The sequence below is a fragment of the Vidua chalybeata genome, chromosome 10 (assembly GCF_026979565.1).
Source record: "Vidua chalybeata isolate OUT-0048 chromosome 10, bVidCha1 merged haplotype, whole genome shotgun sequence".
Taxonomy (NCBI): Eukaryota; Metazoa; Chordata; class Aves; order Passeriformes; family Viduidae; genus Vidua; species Vidua chalybeata.
This window is the reverse complement of record NC_071539.1, coordinates 25,450,935-25,470,272: the sequence shown is the minus strand read 5'-3', so window position 1 is coordinate 25,470,272 and position 19,338 is coordinate 25,450,935. Positions and strand designations below refer to the sequence as shown.

The 19,338-nt window shown below is 46.5% G+C and overlaps 1 protein-coding gene across 2 annotated transcripts; it reads right to left on the bottom strand.

Moving 5' to 3' along the window:
- Positions 1-3,224: 3,224 nt before the first annotated feature.
- Positions 3,225-18,759, bottom strand: MAP6D1 (MAP6 domain containing 1). Of its 2 annotated transcripts, none has more exons than XM_053951759.1 (3): positions 18,227-18,759; positions 7,900-8,017; positions 3,225-5,329 (listed from the first exon to the last, which is right to left on the bottom strand). In XM_053951759.1, exons 1-3 carry the CDS (start codon positions 18,724-18,726, stop codon positions 5,252-5,254), a joined length of 696 nt encoding a protein of 231 aa, XP_053807734.1. In that variant the 5' UTR covers positions 18,727-18,759; the 3' UTR covers positions 3,225-5,251. The 2 variants fall into 2 exon arrangements, with proteins under 2 accessions (XP_053807734.1, XP_053807735.1); XM_053951760.1 differs by having other exon boundaries at positions 3,225-5,278.
- Positions 18,760-19,338: the final 579 nt, after the last annotated feature.

Genomic DNA, 19,338 nt, shown 5'->3' with positions numbered 1-19,338 from the left:
GATTGTCTTGACTGTCACCTGTCACTCAAAGTTTCTCCAGATCCACAGATATTTTTGTACTCTGTGTATTCAGAATGTCATAATTAGTTCTGGATTCTTATGCAGAGGAATTGATCTGAAGGAAAAGGTAAATTTCCCCTTTTCTAGTTATTTTAAAAAGCTCCTGGTTTTGGAAGCTGGGGGAGGGGAAGCCAGGAGCTGAGCTCCTCCAACCTTTCGTCTTCCAGAGCAGCCTGCTTAAATAGCAAGTCATTGGTTTGTGTGGAAGACTTTTGAAAAGTAAGGTGGGTTGAGGTTGGCCCAGCTGCCAGATGCCCACCCAGCCGCTCTCACTCCCCTTCAGAACTCCGGAGAAAGTAACATGTCTTATGTGGGTCACGATAATGTACCACAGAATCACTGAGTTTGGAAAACACCTCTGAAAAAAAGCCAATCACTTGGTTTTTTAAATTTTTAAAGTTTAATAATAATAAAATGGTTATAAAAATAGTAATACAATTAGAGTAATAAAAATTTAGAGTTAGGACAATTACAAGACAATAAAAAGCAAAGAATTACGGATGTCCAGATGCTCTCGGGCACTTAAGCCACGACAAGCATGCCTTGTGAACAAAGGAATAACCTTAAAAGCAATAGCCTGTTGCATATACAAAACACTTCATGATTATGCATATATTTTATTTAAAACAAGAAATTCGTCTGGTACTTGTCAAAAAGTTTCTGTTAATTCCCAGGTGCCTTCGAATCTAAGTCAGGCTTGAAGAAGTTGTTTTCTGTTGATAAGGAAAGCCATAAATTCCTCTCGAAAATTTAGGGATTTCTGTAATTGTTATCTTTGTGCAAAGAATTCCTTGATTATCTCATCTTTTTCTTGAGCTAGTTAAAAAGTATCTTACACAGTATAGTTTCTATTTTAACATTGTGTTATAACCTAAAAATACATTCAATGCACTACTTGAGAGAATTAATACAGCATAACTTTCCAACATTACACATATATTATTCATTGTAACTATTGCGAAAAGCCAATCATAAAATATGCATTTTTCACACCTCTAAGGTCACCGAGTCCAGTAGTGGCTGCCAAACCCACTGTTAACCATTTCCACAAGTGCCACAGTATGGGTCTTTTAAATGCCATCACATGGGAATGCCACCACTGCCCTGGGCAGATCAACAAAGTCAGTAGATCAAAACAGAGACGTGTACTGGTTACTGCCATAGGCAAAACAGGCTCGACTTGGGGAAAATTAGTTGAACTTTTTGCCAAATAGAAAATGGATGGTGAGAGGCAAAGACAAAAAAAAAAAAAAAAACAACAAAACGCCAACCCCCGCCCCTAAAAAAACGGGGGAAAAGCCCCCCAAAAAACCAAAATGTTTTCCCCCCGACTTCTTTTCTGGTGTCTTCAGTCCTACACTGCTGTTGCCTCCTCCCTCCCTCAGGCCGGTCCCGGCTCCTCCGACGGCTTCGGCGCCCCCAGCTGCCCGGTGGTGGCGGGAACCGGCGGTGTTCGGCACTGAGCGGACACCCCCTCACAGAGACACCCCCCTCCAGTGCTCCTTCCCTTCAGAGACTCCCTCACAAAGACCCCTTCAACAGAGATTCCCCTCAGACACCCCCTCATGAGACCCCTCCAACAGAGATTCCCCTCAGAGACCCCTGATGGAGACCCTCCACAGCTCCCTCCCCACCACCCCCTGCCAGTGCTGGGCACCGGCAATTGACACGGACGGGAACCGAAAGAGTAAGCGAACTTACTAAACTTCTGTGTACTCCCTGCCCTGTGGGGAGGAGCCCAGACTGTCTGTGAACAGACTAACGCGCCGTTGTTTTGGAAATGCTGCAGATCACCGTGTTAGTGCTAAACGCCACAGAAGTGCCTCCTGCCCTGGAAGTAAACACAGCCTTTCTGGGCTGCATGGCACCAGCAATCCCTTTGTGGCAAACCAGGTTGGTCCTTAAGATCAGACACTACCGCAGTGGCCCAGGTAGAGGAAATGGTATGACTGAGGTGTAGGTTTGCATCTGATTGTTCGCTCTCAAAGAAATTAGCGCAATGCAGAGAAAAATGTGCAGTTTATGAAAGCAAGCAAATCAGAAATGTGCTGCTTGTGAATTTTGCAAGTTCATAACAACTCTCCTGAGCAATGGTGTATTTCCCACACCAAAGCTTACGTTGAGCCTGTGGCAGTGCAGGTATTCACTGCTCCCTGCCACAAAACTCACCTTCAGCATCCCAACAGCCCAGGTGTCAGCAGGATTAAACAAAACAAGCAGGTTCAGTGTCACCCTAGAGGTAGTAAATTCTAAAGTTACAGGTGTAAACCCTTTTTAAAGGATGTTTCTTTATGTGTCAAATAACCCTTATTTGCAGTGTAATTCACAGTCGAAAATCCTTGAGGGACTTGGACATGGGCCCAGAGCAATTGGGAAGACAAATACTAGTGTGAGAGCAGTGTTGGAAGCAATTTTGGCATCACGAATCCCTGGAGCTGGCAAAACTCATGTAGATTTGACTTCTTCAGAGGAATTTCATGTGATACCTTTCAATTTGTCTGAGGTAGGCATTTTTTCACACAAAATCAGGTAAGTGGCAGATATTGACAGCCAGTGGCATCACCCTAGACCTTACAGTGGTAAGTACCTGCTCACTTTTCCTTCTGTTCATTGCTCATGTACATTGAGCAGCAGCTTGGGAGCCTTTGGCTTTCTCCTGGAAGTCTTTTGAGGCATAGCTGGAAGAGCTATTGCACTGTCTAGGGAAGCTGGTTGTATCTTCAGCACTTTTACTGACTGAAATGTTCTTGGGAATAACTGTAAAGCAGTGGTCTCTTTTAACATTCAATGCTATCACCTTTTCCTGTGATCTATGTGAGATGGCAGAGTGAAACTGAGGTGGAACTTAACAGGGCACAGTGTGGGAACTGCAGAAAGAATCTGCAGAGCATGGCATCTAATTCAAAGTGGATCAAACCTCTACATTTCACAGGGAATGCAGCTGAGCCACAGCTCAGAGTGTGCCTTCAAGCTGTCCTTGCTGGGGGCTGTGCCTGGGGGAAAGCTCCAAGGGTAAGGAATTGACTGCTGATGGCTCTGAATGCATCCTCGATGCCTTGTTTGGTGTCCAGTGTGCCCTGATGTCATGCAGTGACAAACTGTACTGCAAGGTTGAATACTTAAGGGTTGTATTTTACAACAACAAAAATACACGAGAGAACCAATAGCCAAAATACATTTTAATTTATTAAATTAAATCAAATCCATTTGATAAAATACAAGCTTATTATATTACCAATTTGTTTAAACCCTGGGTCATATTTTTAAGAAATACAGTCAAATAAGAAGAGATAGTAGACAATTTCCTTTTTCCTTTTTTTTTTTTCCTTGCTGTTAATAAAGTCCAGGATTGAAACGAAGTTATATTGTTTGAACAAAACTGCTAAAAACATTATAAAGAGATTAAACAAGCAGATTGAATTCTTAGAAACATCTAACATGCATAACTTCTTTTAGCACAGTTTGAATGCTTCAAATGAATTTCCTGAAAATTATTTTGGCAAGCACTGGGATTACTGCAGGTTTCTCCAAGAATGAGTGTGGGAAGAGCCATCCCTTGTCCCAGCTAAATGCAGCTTACTGCAAGTACTCCCTATTCTGTTGGTTGTGTTCGGTCCCACTATAGAGAACAGGGATGGCACCATTAAATTCTCACATAATGCAGTGAGAAAATGCTGTCTGTATGTATTGCAAGTACAATTCACATGCCAACAGCTCAGAATTTGTTCTTATGGGAATTATCAGCAATGCATACATTTTAGCAGAATCCCTGAAGTTCATTAAATTTGTCTTAGACTTCAGATAGTAAGAAGGTTAAGAAAAAATCCTCCTGTGTAAAAGCCCATTTTATTACAGATGAATGAGTGTATCTGATAACTGTTCAAGTCTGAGAATAGTTTCCCTTGTTCTGGACAACACACATGTGTTGCAAACACAAAGTAAAAGTTTTTACATTTCTTTTTCCAAAATAATTAGTAAATCCATTAAATAAGCAGTAGACTAATTATATTGCATAAGTTATCGAAATAGAAATTGTAAAGTCTCGATGAACAAAGGCTAAAAAAATGGTTTCTTAAAACACATACCTCAGCAAAAGTTAAATGCGCATCAGTCTAAAAAAATCAGCTTCAGAACAATGACACTTGAAACGGCCTATCTTAAAAATGACAGATGGCTTACATTCTACATTACATTTTTCTTTAAGAAGAATATCTAAGTAACATTCGCTTGTGGTTGTTCCTAGCATTAGCATTACCAATATACAGGCAATAATTTAGGAATATCAAGGCAATATTTTCCACCTTGCATATGCAAAGAGTTAACATTTATTAAAAGTATAAGCATATCCTTTTCATTAAAGGATCACAAATTGCTTTAGGTAAAATCCATGTACAATATTTACAGTCACCCTAACAGCTATACAAGTTATGTAAGTATCTTAGATCCTCTGGAGGAGTCTGGTGGGTGCCTGGCTGTATCCATGCACTCCAAAACAGTCTGGTGCACTGCTGTCAGGGCTGTCTCCTGGAGTTCAGTCCTCTCCTGCTCCTGCATCAGCTCTCCAGTTTTGGAAATATCCAGCTTCCCAGCCTTAAAGGCCCAAGACACTGCATGTGCCAGATTTATTTTAGAGTTCAATGACATTGGCTTCCTCCAGCTTCTAAAAAAACTTTGGAAGTTCAGACCAGCCCCTTTGAAGCTGTGCTTTCTGGTGATGCCATTTGAGGTCCTACTCCCAAAACCCTCAAGAAGCTCAGAAGTCAGCCAGACTACTCCCTGTCTTTCAGTGGCCTACTTGGAGAGTGTTGCTAAATAAAACTGGTTTGGGTTTTCATTATCCATCCTGCTTGTGACTGTTTTCCCTCCTACCCTGTGTATTTCTGACTAGGGATGTTGCCTACAATCCTGCCTTTGCTGCCCAAAGTCAATCTCCTAATGTGACGCCAGCTGGCATAGTAATGAACCTGCTCCTGTGAAAATCTAGGTCACTCCTTGCAGTGTGTTCTGCCAATTCTGAACGAAGTGCTTTGCAGTTTGTTGTGTTAACAGAAAGTGTGTGTGCATTAATCACTGGAGCTGCTTTTGATAACACCGGTTCTTTGATCTTAACACTCCTCATGAAAATTGCATAGTGATACATCTTAACAGAAACTCCATGTTTAAGCTGCCTGGGTGTGAGGAGGGTCCAGGTTCACACGTTGAGGATCCGTGATGGTGCCTGGAAAACAGCAGAAGGGTTGGGGGAGAACCTGGTCTTCACCTCTGGGATCTAGAGGGGTAAGGAAGGGAGAAAAGCACATTAGTGTGACACAGGATACAACTGTCAAGAGAGTTTGAGGGGGCTGGGGTGTTGTGAGGATCTATCTGCTCTCCCTGTAACCATACCCAGGTGTTAGCCCGTGGCTGGGCATCAGTGAGATTGGTCTTGCTGTGCAGTGTGATTCAGGGGTATGTGTGATGCTAGCAAACACTCTACAAGCATCACAACAAATTCACAGCTGGATGGGTGCTGGATTTAAGTGAGAGGAATTACAGTGGTGTGTGTCTAGTCCTTAAGCTTTTGGGGAATGCCATCCAGGCTCCATCAAAATGTTCCATTGTAATGCTTTATGGGGCCACAGTCCATGTCTGCTGTGAATAGAGGTGCATACCTGGAGGTTTCAAAGGAGGGAAAACTGATTACTGGACATGCCAGGCTGTTAAACTGCAAGGATTTGGGTAAGGATGTAAACTTCTCATGCCTGGAGGAAAGGCAGAGATAACAATGGTTACTTTCTCTGATGTCTGTGGAATCAGAATTTCATGCAATATGTAGCCCCTGTAGTTGTACTGAAGCATGAAGGACACCTGGATGCTTCTGTCATCCCTAATGCTGAAAACTCAAAGGATTTTATATAGGACTGGCCATAGATATGCATCCAGCCCAGGACTCGGGGTGAATCTGGCCATAAAACATGAAAGAGGAAAGAGTTCTTCCAAAAGCTCTGCTAGGTATGCTGATGACACCATCCAAGCAGAGAAAGAAGTGCAAAACAGGCAGAGAGAGTATAGGGAAAGCTATTGATCTCTGGTTGATGTTGTTTCATTGTTCTGATTTTTCCATTCCTCTGGCGATGCATCTGACATACTAAGGAACAAGTGCAGTGCCACAAACAACATATGCACAGCTCAGTGGCTGGGGAGAACCAGCAGCCTGAGTCCTACATGTAGGCTGTCAGGACATACCATAAACCTGATTCTCACATGTCTGGCAAAGCCAGGGGCTTCAGGTGAGAGGGAAAATCCTAATGGCCAGGTGTGAACCAATCTGACTTCTCTCTGGACTGGTGGCTTCTTGGCACCATCTTCATTCCTGACTACAGCTTTGCCAAGCTGTCTGTTAGAGAGACTGTGATGGTGCTCTGGGGCTCCAGGATGTGGGACCTTTGCTTGCATGGTTCAGAGTGCAGTGGCCTTGGTAGCCATGTGTTTGTGTCTAGGATTCTAGTCTTCTCTTTCCCTTCCACAAGAACTGGGATAGGGACCTTCAGAGATTTATCTCGGACCTCCTTCTTTGCATCCTATCTGACAAATTGGAAAACACTGTATTTTTACTCCCTAGGATCAAAATGCAAAATTAAATTAACAAGGGTAAAATACAAGGTTAAGGGGTTAAATGTAAGGTCTATCCTCATCACTGCACCTCAGCAAACAGCCTAGACTATTCAGAGCAAGGAGGAAGTTTTGGTAAGGTTTGCAAATTCTGTTTTGCCTGAGGTCCCTGTCCCACTTTCAGCAGAGCTGGCTATACCCATCATGAGCCTTGTCGCAGCAGTGTGCCAGCAATCCTCTGCGGAGGAGGCACTTGACTGTCTGCTGATTAAACACTTCTTCCTTGTCTCCTCCAAGGCAAAGATTTACTTTTCACATGTGGCCCTGGAGTAGCTTCTGTAACCTCTACTGGCACAGCATACTTGCTGGGGAGTTCAGCCCCAACCCTGGCACTGCATTCTGAGTCATTCAGTGCTGCCTGTGAACAATTCCTGTGGTTGGCTGGGAGGTGCTGTTCTCTTTGGTGGTCTAATGCAAAAAGTAGCTAAAACAGGGCCTTGTCAGTGTGCACTTTACTTTCTTCTGGGGATGGGGAGTGTAAGGGGCCCTGTCAGGGAAAATGCTGAGCACAGAATGTTTCCTCATGGGATTTTCAACAGTACATGTATTTCACAACAAGAAAATGATCTTTGTTGATATAGAGAAACTCATAGAAGAAACTGTAGAAACTCACGGGAAAATCCCAAGGAAGTCTCAGAGCTGTGCAGCTTCTGTGTTCATCACAGCCATGTCCTCCTTGGCATTCATATTGGGGCAGCTTCTGCCCACACCAACCAAGGGGGTGTTTTGTGCTACCTGGGCAGGTGCTGTTCCTTAGGCAGTGATCTGCAAAGATTCCCAGGCAAACACCTGTGCCCAGAGGCCAAGTCTCACTCTGCAACCCTAGTGCTAGTCCCCACTGACTGCTGCAAGTTAGTGCAGGAGGTGTTAGTGGCATCCTACACACAGAGAGGTGATCACACACACCTTGTACATATGGTATGCAACTGAGGGAATCGTAAATCTTGAACTTTCTGTCATGCAGTTTAAAATCTTTGTCTTGGGTTGAATTATGATCAGTTACAGTATGACATTGTCTAGCATGAGTTTCTGATGGCCACATTACCAAATGGGTAATGACAAAACAGTTGTTAACAAGGATGTGGCTTTATCCTACATGCACCACAGCGATCAAATATGAGGAGTTTCTGATGTGCACTTTGGGCATTATTCACATTGACTTTAGGGTTTTTAAAAACTACTAATTACCTTAAAGTCTGCCTTGTAGCTTGTCTCTTGAACAAAATGATCTTCTGGGATAATGAAGCCTTGTTTTGACTTTATAGGCTTGGATGGTTTTGTTCCAGTCCATGGGCGATACTCTTGCCTGAAATGAGATTGTCAAGACAGAACTCGTAAAAGACAACATTATCACAGGGGACTTCTGCTCAGAGTGGTTGTAAAGGCAGAAGGCAAGGTGGGATACAATCAGCTTGCAAGGCTGACCTTGTCTGAGGCATAGAGAGAATAAAAGAACTGAGCCTAGCAGCCTGTTTCTCTCACAAAGCCCAGACTGAAAGATGGAACAGGCACAGACTGGGCTAACTGGATTCTCTGACTAACTCTTCTTTTTTTCCTACAAAATGTGCTCTCTTCTGGAGGTCATTGATGCTTCCCACCTGGATAAGAAAAAGTCAAGGTTATTTTTTGAATGCTAGCCCACAGACCACTTACAATGTAAAACACTGTCTGGCACGTTGGCCACTTACATTGTAAGACACCTTGGTCTGGTGTGTGGCCCTGAGCCTGCTGATGTTTCCATACTTGGCTGTGGCTCTCTCAGCAGCAGATAAGTGTTTGCCAGTGTGTGCTGTGCTGCACAGCTGTGGCAGCTCAGTCTGAAATGCATCCAAAGAGAGACGCCATCTCAGCTGGCAGATGCTTAAGTTGATGATTTTCCTTCAGATGGGGGGGAAGTGCTTTAAATCTGCACGAGAATGTCTGAGAAGGCATTGCTTCTCCAAGTCAGCCAAGGGTCATCTGAGAAATGGGAGCAGAGACTGAACTGAGAAAGGGGCAGCACCTTTTGAGAGCACCAAAGAACAGCATTGCAGAGTCTGCTTAGTTCAGCTGCCAGCTCCCGTCTGCAGCTTTCCCTCTGCTTCTCTGCACCCCTTGTCACAAACAGGCCCCACTAATGCCCTTGCCTTTCAGGAGTTTCTGGATGCTGCAGTAGCAGCCAGCTGAGCTGTCTTGTTGCTCAGAGGAAGACAGAAGTCTGCTATGTTTGTGTGTGTATCTCTGGCAAGGAATTCAGGCAGCTTCTGTAGCAAAAGGAGAGGTGACTAACTGAGATGTGACAATCTTATTTTCATACCTTGGCATGGTTCAATAACCACATTTTACTATCTGCTTATATACAGGACCAAGGGGTAAGAGTGAGGCTTGTTTTAATGTGTCAAGCTAACCTTTGATCACAGCCTTTCTGAGTTTCATCTTCCCAAGCGTGCTATTTGCTATATTTATAATAGCTGCAAATTCCTCTTTTAAATATCTAACTTAAAGTGCATAAGTGTGTCGTGATATTTTAGAATGCGTAGTTTGGACTTGATCCTTTTAGTGTATTATGGATAACGTCCTGTGGAAGAACTTCCTGGTGTTGGAAGGCAAAGCCAGGCCCCTGTCAGGGCTATGTTGCATTACAAATCTTGTTTATAATCAGTTTGTTCTTGCTGTCCTGAGCTGCCACCTTCTGCCTTCTCTGCACCATGCTGTTTGTGCCTGCTCAGGCAGCAGGTGAGTGCCCATGCAGCTCCTCTGGTGCTGGTGGTGGCGTTCCTGCTCCCTTCCTGTAACACCTGAGGAAAAGGCAGCACTTTTGAAGAAAGATGATTTTGGCCAAGTGATGCCCCAAGAAGGCAACTTCTCAGCAGGGAATCCCAGATGTGAATGAAAGCGGAGTTAAATCTGATCTCTGTTCTGCTGTACAGCCAGAGGGAGGACACAACTATTGGGCAGAACACCAGCAAAATGGTACAAAACCATCAGTTACATCCCTGCAGTTTCTAGGAACTGGAACCTGCTGCTCCACATAAAGCCCAGTTTCCTCAAGAATGCTGGTGGCATTGATTCCTAACCATTCATCCTTGCGCTGATTGGTCTCCCTGCTGCAATGGAGTGTGTCTCCAGCTTTCAATGAATGACTGTGCTGCCTGCCTGTGCAGCCAAGTCTGTCTCAATGCTTTATAGCAGATCATTTGCTGATTTGGCAGGCCCCCAAGAACAGTCCTTTTGGATCACAAGACCCTCATTTTGACTGGAAGTCAAACCTTTCTCCTCTCAGCCTGGATAGTCAAAACTATTTTTGAGGCAGCTACATGCACTGACGAAATGCTCCCCACAGAATCAGAAACATAAGGGCAGATACAGTCATGGCCCACCCACAGCAGCATTTCTGATTTGGAACTGGGATTTTGCTCTGGAGGAACCCAGAACTCTGAGCCAAAAGTGAAGGGACGGAGCAAAACAGAGACAACGTAGCTTAACTCCTTTTGGGAGCTGAGGTACTCAAAACAAAGAAACAGTATTATGACCTTTTGTCGAGAAAGTGCAGCTAACTGAATTTGCTCTGCTTCTAAGCTTGCAGGACACATGTTCCCATCTGCAGCTGCATAGCCAAGAGTCAGAAAGAACACGAGCCCAAATATCAGTCTAGTGACTTGACTAGAAATCGGTCTTGGAGTCATCAGTGGAGTCAATCTGATCAAAGCCTGGGGAAGAAGAATGACCTGTTTTTAATGTTATTTAGTTTAAGATATCAAGTGACAAGATTAGTGCCTGTTTTCCCCTTTGTACCCTGTGTAGTGTGTTTTCCAGCTGCTGCTGGGAATGAATATGCAAGACTAACTTGCTGCTGGAGATAGCAATCTTCATCCTTCCCACTGCACCCCTCTCCTCCTCCCCTTGTGCCTAGACAGCAGCAGTTGTTGGGTTACTTTGGGACTGCAAGGACCTGCAGTGAAGGGAAAGTAGCCTCCAGGCCCAGAACTCGGTGACCAGCCTCTCTTGAGGTTCTGTTTTGTCCTCCACTCTTGCAACCTAGGGGTGAGATTTTTGATCTCCATAAATAGAAATGACCTGGTGGTACCTGAAGTACTAAACCATTGGGGTTGTGAAAAAGAAAGACCACACATGCTTTAAAACAGTAGGGATCAAAAGGGAAGGGCTGTTTTTTGTGTACTGCTGTTTCTTTACCTCTAACTCACTCTAGGAATAATTAATAAGCAGCTTTTTCCAAGTGGGTTGCCCCAGTGCTTTGATCACATACGTCACTGTTTTTTCAACTGTTTCTTTGCTCTTTCTCAAAATCAGTTAATAGAGCTCAAGAAAAGGCATTTATTTTGTAATGTGTGGGGTTGTGTCTGCAGCAGAAGGTCTGAATCTGTGCAGTGTGGAGAGGGAGGCTTGTGGCCTGCTGGGACAGTTTAACCCCTGTGGTGATGAGAGATGGAGCAAGTGGGAGTACAAATAATGTACAGGCTAGAAACAAACAAACAAACAAACAAACAAAAATAAAGCACTGGGCTGTTAATGACCAGGGTGTCGTGATGAAGCCCAGCATTGATGAGATCTGTTTCACTGAGCTGCTGTTTATGTGCCACCTCCCCCCTGGGTGAGCAGGACTGCCTGTACCAGGCTGTCGAACAGCTGAGACAGGAGGCCAGGCAGGAGAGACGGCCCCACCATCATTCATAGTGTGGCTTTGCAGACTTCAGGGCATAATTTGGGAAGGATGGATTTGGGATTGGTCCTTCTGTTCTTTCCAACCACAGTGTCTGCTGCTGCTGCAGCTTGAGCTGCTGGATGCTGTGAGCTACACAATGACCAGTCTATGTGAGCCTCCAGCTCTTTCCCCGTTTCATGTGCTCTACTAATGTTTTCTGCTTTGCAGAGAAAGCTGTCCGCAGAATCCTTTTTATTTCACCGACCTAGTGAAAAGCTAGCCTGGAAAGCTTTTTAATTTCACCAAGGTGGAGGGCACTTCTGTTAGGCATAGGGAGGCAGACAGTGGGAATCCCAACAGTGCTGTTTGCAGTGCTGGGGCTGCTGTTTCCATACAGATTTTTCTTCAGCATTGATAGTCATACAGCACCAATGCCAGAACAGTTGTCATTTTAGTACCTCATCTTTATGTCACAGTTTGCTTCGCATAATTAATTATCAGTTGTGGTTCTGAGTCACTGCATAACATTCCTTATTGAAGAACTGGAGAAAAAGGCTCATTCTGTATAGCTGACCATAAGTCAGCTACGCCGCCTGACCTAGTCTGTGTTCATTCTTCTCCCTCTTCCTTCTCATATCCAGCACACCAGTGAGAATTAAACAGCATAATGAACATTCTTCCAAAGTTCCGTTTAGAAGGAAACTTGTGTGCACAGCTTGGGGTGTTTGTTATTTTCTTTTGAAAGGACAAACTACTCTAGATGTCCCCTGGGGAAGTCAGACTGGTGTGGGAGAGGTTTTGGCCAAAGGTGTGGGGTGTGAAATGTCTCCCTGTTTGCAACAAAGCTCTTCACAGGCTACTGTCAGGGCCATTCATCTGGTTTGCCCAGGCAGACTTGGGTAGCCAGCAGTGCTCTCCCAAGGGACAGGCTAAGTCCACTGGTTGGAAAAGACCTCCATAGGTCAGGGAGGGTGCTATGATGTCTCCTGGCAAATAGAAGGTTGCAAATATTGAAAGTCATGGTCACAGTGAGAGTTTTGCCTGACAAAGTCAGGAGTCCTCCTGGATAATGGAGCCATTAAACTGCTTCTCCTCTGAGCTGTGTCAGACACTGGTGGGGTGCCCTACCAACCCTTGGACACAGAGGCAGATTGTGCCCATTCTCCTACCTAGGCAAAGAGCCCAGCATAAGGACAGAAATGGGGGAAAGACTGAAGGAGGGGAAAAAATAGAGGGGTAGAGAAAAGACATAGCAGAAAGACAGACCAGCGCACAGCAGTTACAGAGGAGGAAAGCAGAAGTCACTTGGGTATTTCCTGTCTCAACTCTCACTTCCAGTATGGTCAGGCAGTACCTGGAGCTGTTCATAAGTCACAAGAATGAAGCAACAGCAAAAGACTTGAATGAAAGTACAAGACAAAACCCCTAAGACTCAAACTGTTATCTTAGGGTGAGTTTTAGGACTTGTTTTGCTCACAGGTAGATGCCCAAGGAAGGAGCACTTATATTGGTGTGACAGGACAGGTAGCTGCTTCTCTTTTATCAGAACTATGTGACAGGGGACATGTGGGTAGGTCTGAGGGTCTTGACTTCTGCCATCCACCCATTTTGCATTCTTTCACTCTGACATAAGGCTGAATGGACTTTAAGTGGAGGAAATTCCTCCTACTTTAAGGAACTTCTTTGAATACCACATTTCAGTTCTACAGCATAGTTTGCACAACAGACACCCTCTCTATTCCCAGCCCCACTGTGTCTCTCCTCACACACCTCTGTGCGTCTCCAAGCTCTCTCTGCCCCAGCCAGGCTATGCAGTGCACAGTGAGTCTCTCTGGATCCATCCCAATGCTTGCACCAATCAAGCTTACTTCTTAAACAGCATAAAGATCAGGGGCTTGAGTATTAATTTCCCCAAGCAGCGAGATATTTAAGAATGTAAAGATAACTGTAAGCCTTGATTATAAAAGATTTACTGCTATTACTAAGGATAAGCATGCCTTTAAAGATCTTGCTGGATCAAGGATGGAGTTCCTCATACACAGCACTATTAACCCTGCCAGCGCAGGTGTGTGCCCTGATCCCACGCTGTTTTCTGCACAGCAAAATAATAAGATGCTTTTCAAAGTGAAGGAGTCACCACAGTTCACTTTGCTTTTCTACAAAAGCACTATTTGAAGGCAGATGAATGTACAGGCAGCCAAGTAACACACTATGAGTGCATCCATAGTTATGGGGAAAAGCCTTCACTCTGTGGTATCCCTCCTGGTGGAGGGATGTCTGCTTCATGGTCATGGAATGGCATGTCCTGAGTGTTTGTACAAGAAGATGGGAATTCAGTTTGCTGAGGTATCTTCCACCTGCTATTCCCAAAAATCATGAGCAATGGCACAACAGACATCTTTCCCCTTAATTACTCCAACTCTTTATGAAGTTTCTTTTCATCAGAACATGGCTCATTCTGGGCAAGCAGGAAACCCTCCTGATCTCAAGGCCTCAGTTTGGTGTTATGCACTGCTGTGCTTCCCAAGTGCAAACAAGTTGGGTGCTCTTGACTCTCACACCTGCTCAAAATACCTGTCATGGAAACCCCAGCTGCAGAGACTGGGCTCTGTTCAGGGCCTGCATTTTATGTGTGTGCAGAAATTTGCAGTCACCTCCCAGTTCCCCATGTGCCAATACAACTAAAGATGATGGACCGGGGGAAAAGAGGCAAAACAACTGTTCACAGCTCTGGTGCAACATTTTCACTTACACACCTGAAGTGTTTTCCAAAAGCTGGCAGGTTACTGAAGGGAAAACTGATGTCTGTAGTGATTTATAGTGTAGCTGAGCCTTGAACAGTGTTCTCCTCCCAGCAATACTGGCCCTGACAGAGAGGCTGTGCCTTCATCCCTGTTGCCTTCTAACAAGGTAAGAAGATGACATCCAGAGAACAGAGCCAGGTGGGGTTACCTGCTGACAGCACCAGCTTCTCTCATCCTCTGTTAAGGAAACTAAGTAAAGCACTTCTCTATTTCTAGAGTGTCTGCTAAATGCAATCAAGACCTAGTACTACAATTAATTGTGTGCAAAGCCAAAAGTACACAGCACCTGACTGCTGAAGGGAGAAGCCACTTCCGTGACACCAAAGGACAAACCCTTGGGAAGGTGCAGAGAAGCCACTCAGCACTTTCTTCTGCCTCCTCCAGCATCAGTAAGGTGTAATCTACTGCAACCCTCTGCAGCTGTCCCCAGGATCTTTTCACAGTTGGAGCACATCCCATTTGAGGCTTTCAAGTGCAGCTTGTATTGATTTGCCTTAACCTGTGTGCCTGAGCTCCCACAATGCAGCCTCATTGGGTTTGACTTAATTTAGACCCTGCAAAACTCCAGCCAAAATTCAGGGACTGGAGGGAGAGAGAAGCTGCCCAAAGATCTAGGGACACAGGGCAATAGTTTGTAGGGCAGGCAGTTGTGCTGTCCTTCCACCTTTTATTCAGTTATTATTCCAAAACACAAAAAATCTTCGCTTCCTCAGGAATACAGGTATTGCTCCAATACCCCCTCCACCTTCATCTTTACTCTGGCCATAGACAGATTCCTCCAGTCTCAGTCACTGATCCCAGAGGTTTATTTTGTTCTGGGAAATTCCAGGTCATGCTGACCAGCTTCACTATGTACAGACAGATTTCTGTGCGGCGGTGTTTCCTTCTGAGCTTAATGCAAAATGAAGTCTCATTTTACACTGATACATGAAAGCACATCAAATGGTGCTGAATGTTACAGGGGACTCAACACTACACTTGGGTGCTTCACAGAAACAAACACAATAGGCTGCCAGAGTCAAAATTCCTGAATTAAAAAAACCCAAACAAAGTACAAAACCTAAAGAAATCCCACACCTTAACAGAGTGAAGCAAGAAAACCACTATTGCTATAAAAAGCATGGAGTGGACCATGTATCAATGCAAACTCTTCTGCATTGTCTTGTTCAAGACAGACTTGTCTTTCCCACTAAGCAAGCCCAGGCAGCTGCTGAGACCTGACACAGTCGCAAAGTACAGGTGGAGGCTACTGACCAGCAGTGCCCACACTGCAGGAGCCAATCCTCCGGGAAAAGCCTCATGGTGCGTGCCTGCCAGCTGTGCACAGAACCTGCTGAAGCACCTGGAGCACAAAGGACTCAAATGACACATTTCTTGGGAGAGTGGACACAGCTCCCCAGGCAGGCAAGCTAGTCCTCAGAGCTGCCCCACCTTCTCACTGGGCTGACCCACAGGGAGGGCTGATACTTCTGCAAGCAGAAAAGAGGGAATCTCCCTAATATTCTCCCTAGCAAGGCAGTGAGACTGTCTTACAAAAAACATGTGTTATCATACCTTTGTTTGTCTCCACCATTTGCTGCAGTAGTCCCTGTCTGCATGTCTCTGTAGGACACTCTTCCTTTTTCCAACCACCCCAAAGACGTCATGGGGTTCACCAACCTCCTCCTCAGGACACAATAGGCCTTAGTAAGAGCAACCCCCTTGTTCTGCCTCTACCACAGGTAATCTGACTTCCCTGCTGCCCTTGCACTTCTGGGGGAGTACAGCCTACAAGAAGTCGGGAGATCCTTGTTGCCAGAACACAGTGGGGCTGTGTATAGCCATCAAGGGACAGTTTAATAAACAAGGAGGGTGTTTATGGTCTTGGATACAGAGAAAGATGAAGAATATCAATCCTTAATGGTGCTGGTCAGCTACTATCTGAATATTGGACAAATGTTTGCTGACTGCAGTACTGCCTTTGGAAAATAAGGTAAAAGAAGAAGAGTGAACTGTAGTGGTTTTCATGGAAATGTCCTTGTGGGTTGTGAGTGCTCAGTTTACCAAAGGTGGGTGTGCTGTGATCAGCCCTTCCCTGCTTCAGAGTGTAGGAGTGCCATCACTGAAGCTACCAAATACAAACCCAGTACCCCAAGTGTAACTAATAATGAGTGTAACTCTGCCAAGTACATGCTTAGTCTTAAAAAAAAAATCTAAATGAAAATATACTCTTGAAGCCTGTGAATCTATTGTGAACTTTTCTCCTGCTGCTTGTTGTGACGTCTGTGTGCTCAGTGGTAAGCAACTTAAATGTGATGTTGTACCAGGTGATAATCTAAAGAAACTATGGGAATTACTGGAATAAGTCAAAGTAGATTGACTTATATAGTTCTGTCTGCATCAGTTGTTTACTGTACCTTCAAACAGCTTAAAGGTTTTATAGGGGAACTTTTTTCTGGTGTGGTTGCCCTGGCTTGTGCCTCCATCCTTGTCATTAACTGCTCCTTCTTTCAGCTGTGAGTAATTCCTCAACTACCTTGAAGTCTTACTTTTTGTAAAATCTGGTTTGGTTTGCATGTTGGTATGTTGCCCCAGTCCTGTGTTCTATAAACTTCTTGTCCTTTGATGACAGTAGTTGAGAGCCTTGTGTAAGAACAGACAAGTCAGACGGGAGGTAGTTGAGAGAAGTGACTCTGAGCACTTGAACACCTATGAGAAAGCTGTGGCTCTAATGCAGACTGATGCAGCCTTCCTCTCGAGTCAGGCTGAAAAGGCAGAGGAGGCTTCACAATGAGGTGGAGATGGATGCGTTTCTGAAAGATGAATATTGCTAGTCTTGTTCTACACAGGTTTCTCTGAAGTAATTCCTTGCTGGTTTGAAACTGAGAAGTGCTTTACCTTAAAACCAATAATTACTCTGTGATTGTCCTGTGAGATGTGGCAAAGGAGAAAATAGCACATAAATTCAAGCACTGCAGTTATATTTTCAGGGTCTGCTTGTTAACTGCACATAGCTGCCTGTGCAGGAGGAGTGGGATAAGCAATACTGCTGTGCAGGCTGGTAATTCTCCCTGAGGCTCCCAGCTTGTCTTAAAAGCACTGTGATAAATAATCTAATGAATTGCAGTGATGAAGAGAAATTTCTCCTAGGTAGATAATAATAGGCAATAAGTACCTAAATACTTGTGAATCAGTTAGAATAAAAATAATTACTCTATTAGTATACATCATAGGTATATTAAAACCTGCCAAACATCATTATGAGGGAGCATGTGGTAACAACATGAAACTGATACAATATTCAACAACAGCACTGTAGGAGCTGAAATCCCTCTCCTTACATGGAGGATGTCAATAAGAACAGAAGATGGGTTTAGGTGCATTCCACCTGACTTCTTGTTCCAGAAAATAAGCATTTGTAATCGGTCATACTGTTCAGAGGGAAAGGAAGACATCAATAAGATAAGTCACATAATTTTTAAAGGCTCTGAGACAAGTGGTTTGCGACAATTTTTTCCATTGCCCATTATATGACATGGGGGATATATCCTCCAAAATGTCTTCTTGTCTGACTAATCTTTTAAGGCTGTAATTTGGCTGGCCTTGAATGTCGCACTCCAGGGGTTTTAAAAGGAAAACGATGATGGCACTAAGGGATGCGGCTCTTGAGCACGGACGGGACTCGGGCAGCTCCGGCTGTCGGAGGTGCCGTGTCTCCCGGCAGCGGGTGGGGGAAGCGCTGCTGCGCCAAGGATGGCATCATGGATCCCACCGCGGCGTGCTGTCTCCTCTCCCTGAGCGCGGGGCGGGCACTGAGGCCGGCTGCGCTGCCCCGGCACGCAGAGGGGCCGCCGGGGCCAGGCACCTGCCCGGGGCATAACAGACGCTTTTAAGGACCGCACTTCCAAAAGCAAAGGCCGCTTCGGCGAGAGGCTGAGCCCGCCGGCGAGCCGGCAGCCCCCGTACCCCTCCCCTCGGTGGCGGCTCCCCCGCCGGCATCGCCGCCCCGCGCTGCGGAGGAGCGTCCCCCGCCCGCGGCAGGAGTAGTCCCAGCTCGGGGCGAAGCGGGGCATTCGCCGGGCCCGGTTACCTGTAGGAGGTGGTGTGGCCGCCGTCCGCCTGCAAGCGCGGCCGGAGCTGCTCGGGGCCGTCGACCGTCGGTCTCCCGCCGCTGCCGGGCAGGGCGCAGGCGGCGCGTCCCGGGGCGGGCTGGGGGGCGGCCCCGTCCCTCCCGCTGCCGCCGCCGCTACTGGCGCTGACCCAGGGGAAGTCGTCCCTCCTCGGGAGGGGCCACGCTCTGAAGTCCCGCCGGTACTGGGTCTCCGCCGCGAAGGGCTCTTCGGCGGCGGCCGCCCGGCTCTTCCTGCGGCTGCTCGGCTTCCCGGCGGTGGGGTCCCGCGGGCGGCGCGCCGGGGCGGGCGGGCGAGCGCTGCCCCGCGGAGGGGGCCCGCCGCGCTGGGGCGGCCCGTCCTCCTGCTCCTCGATGTCCGAGTAGTTGTGGATGGTGAGCGGCACCGAGAGGTCGGACTTGTCTAGCTGGCTCCAGAAGCGGGCCAAGCAGCACACCCGGCTGATGCAGGGCCAGGCCATGGCCGCGGCCGCAGCCCCCGCCTCGCCCGCAGCGGCGCCCGCGGCTCCGGCGCCCGCAGCCGGCCGCGCTCCCGGCTTCAGCCCTCATCGGCGGCAGCCCCTCCTCTCGCCACCCCCTTCCCCGGTAACGACACCCCCTCGCCGGGATTACGGCCCGCACACGTGACCCGGCTGCCGGCGGGAGCCCCGTGCAGCTGCGGGGGCTGGCGGAGGTGCAGAGCGTGGGGAGCGCGGCCAGGACTGGGCTGCGCCCCCCGTCTGCCTCCCGCGGGGGACCGGCTCTGCCCGTGCTTCTTCGGGTCCCGGTGGCTGTCAGTGCTTTAGGAGCCGCTCTGTGCCCAGGAGCGCCGTAGCGCGTCCAGTGACGGCACCGGCCAGGCGAGGAACGCTGCTCCGCGCTAGGTGGATGGTACCGCTCAATTCGAGGCAGCCGTAAACATTTAGGATTAGAAAAGCATTTGTATGCGAAACCTGGTGCTTATAAAATGAATTATCTGTGTGGGAAACAGCAGTATTACGATGTTGGTTTCCAAGAGCTTCGTACAAATCCCCACCTCTCATAATCCCCCTCCATTTATACTAACAGTTTAACCAATTCACTTTTAAAATACT

Coding starts and splice junctions, on each gene's coding strand:
- MAP6D1 (XM_053951759.1), bottom strand. CDS start 18,726: ATGGCCTGGCCCTGCATCAGCCGGGTGTGCTGCTTGGCCCGCTTCTGG. Junction 8,018..18,226: donor GGCCACACCACCTCCTACAG/GTAACCGGGCCC, acceptor ATCTCATTTCAG/GCAAGAGTATCGCCCATGGA. Junction 5,330..7,899: donor GCTACAAGGCAGACTTTAAG/GTAATTAGTAGT, acceptor TTACCCCTCTAG/ATCCCAGAGGTGAAGACCAG.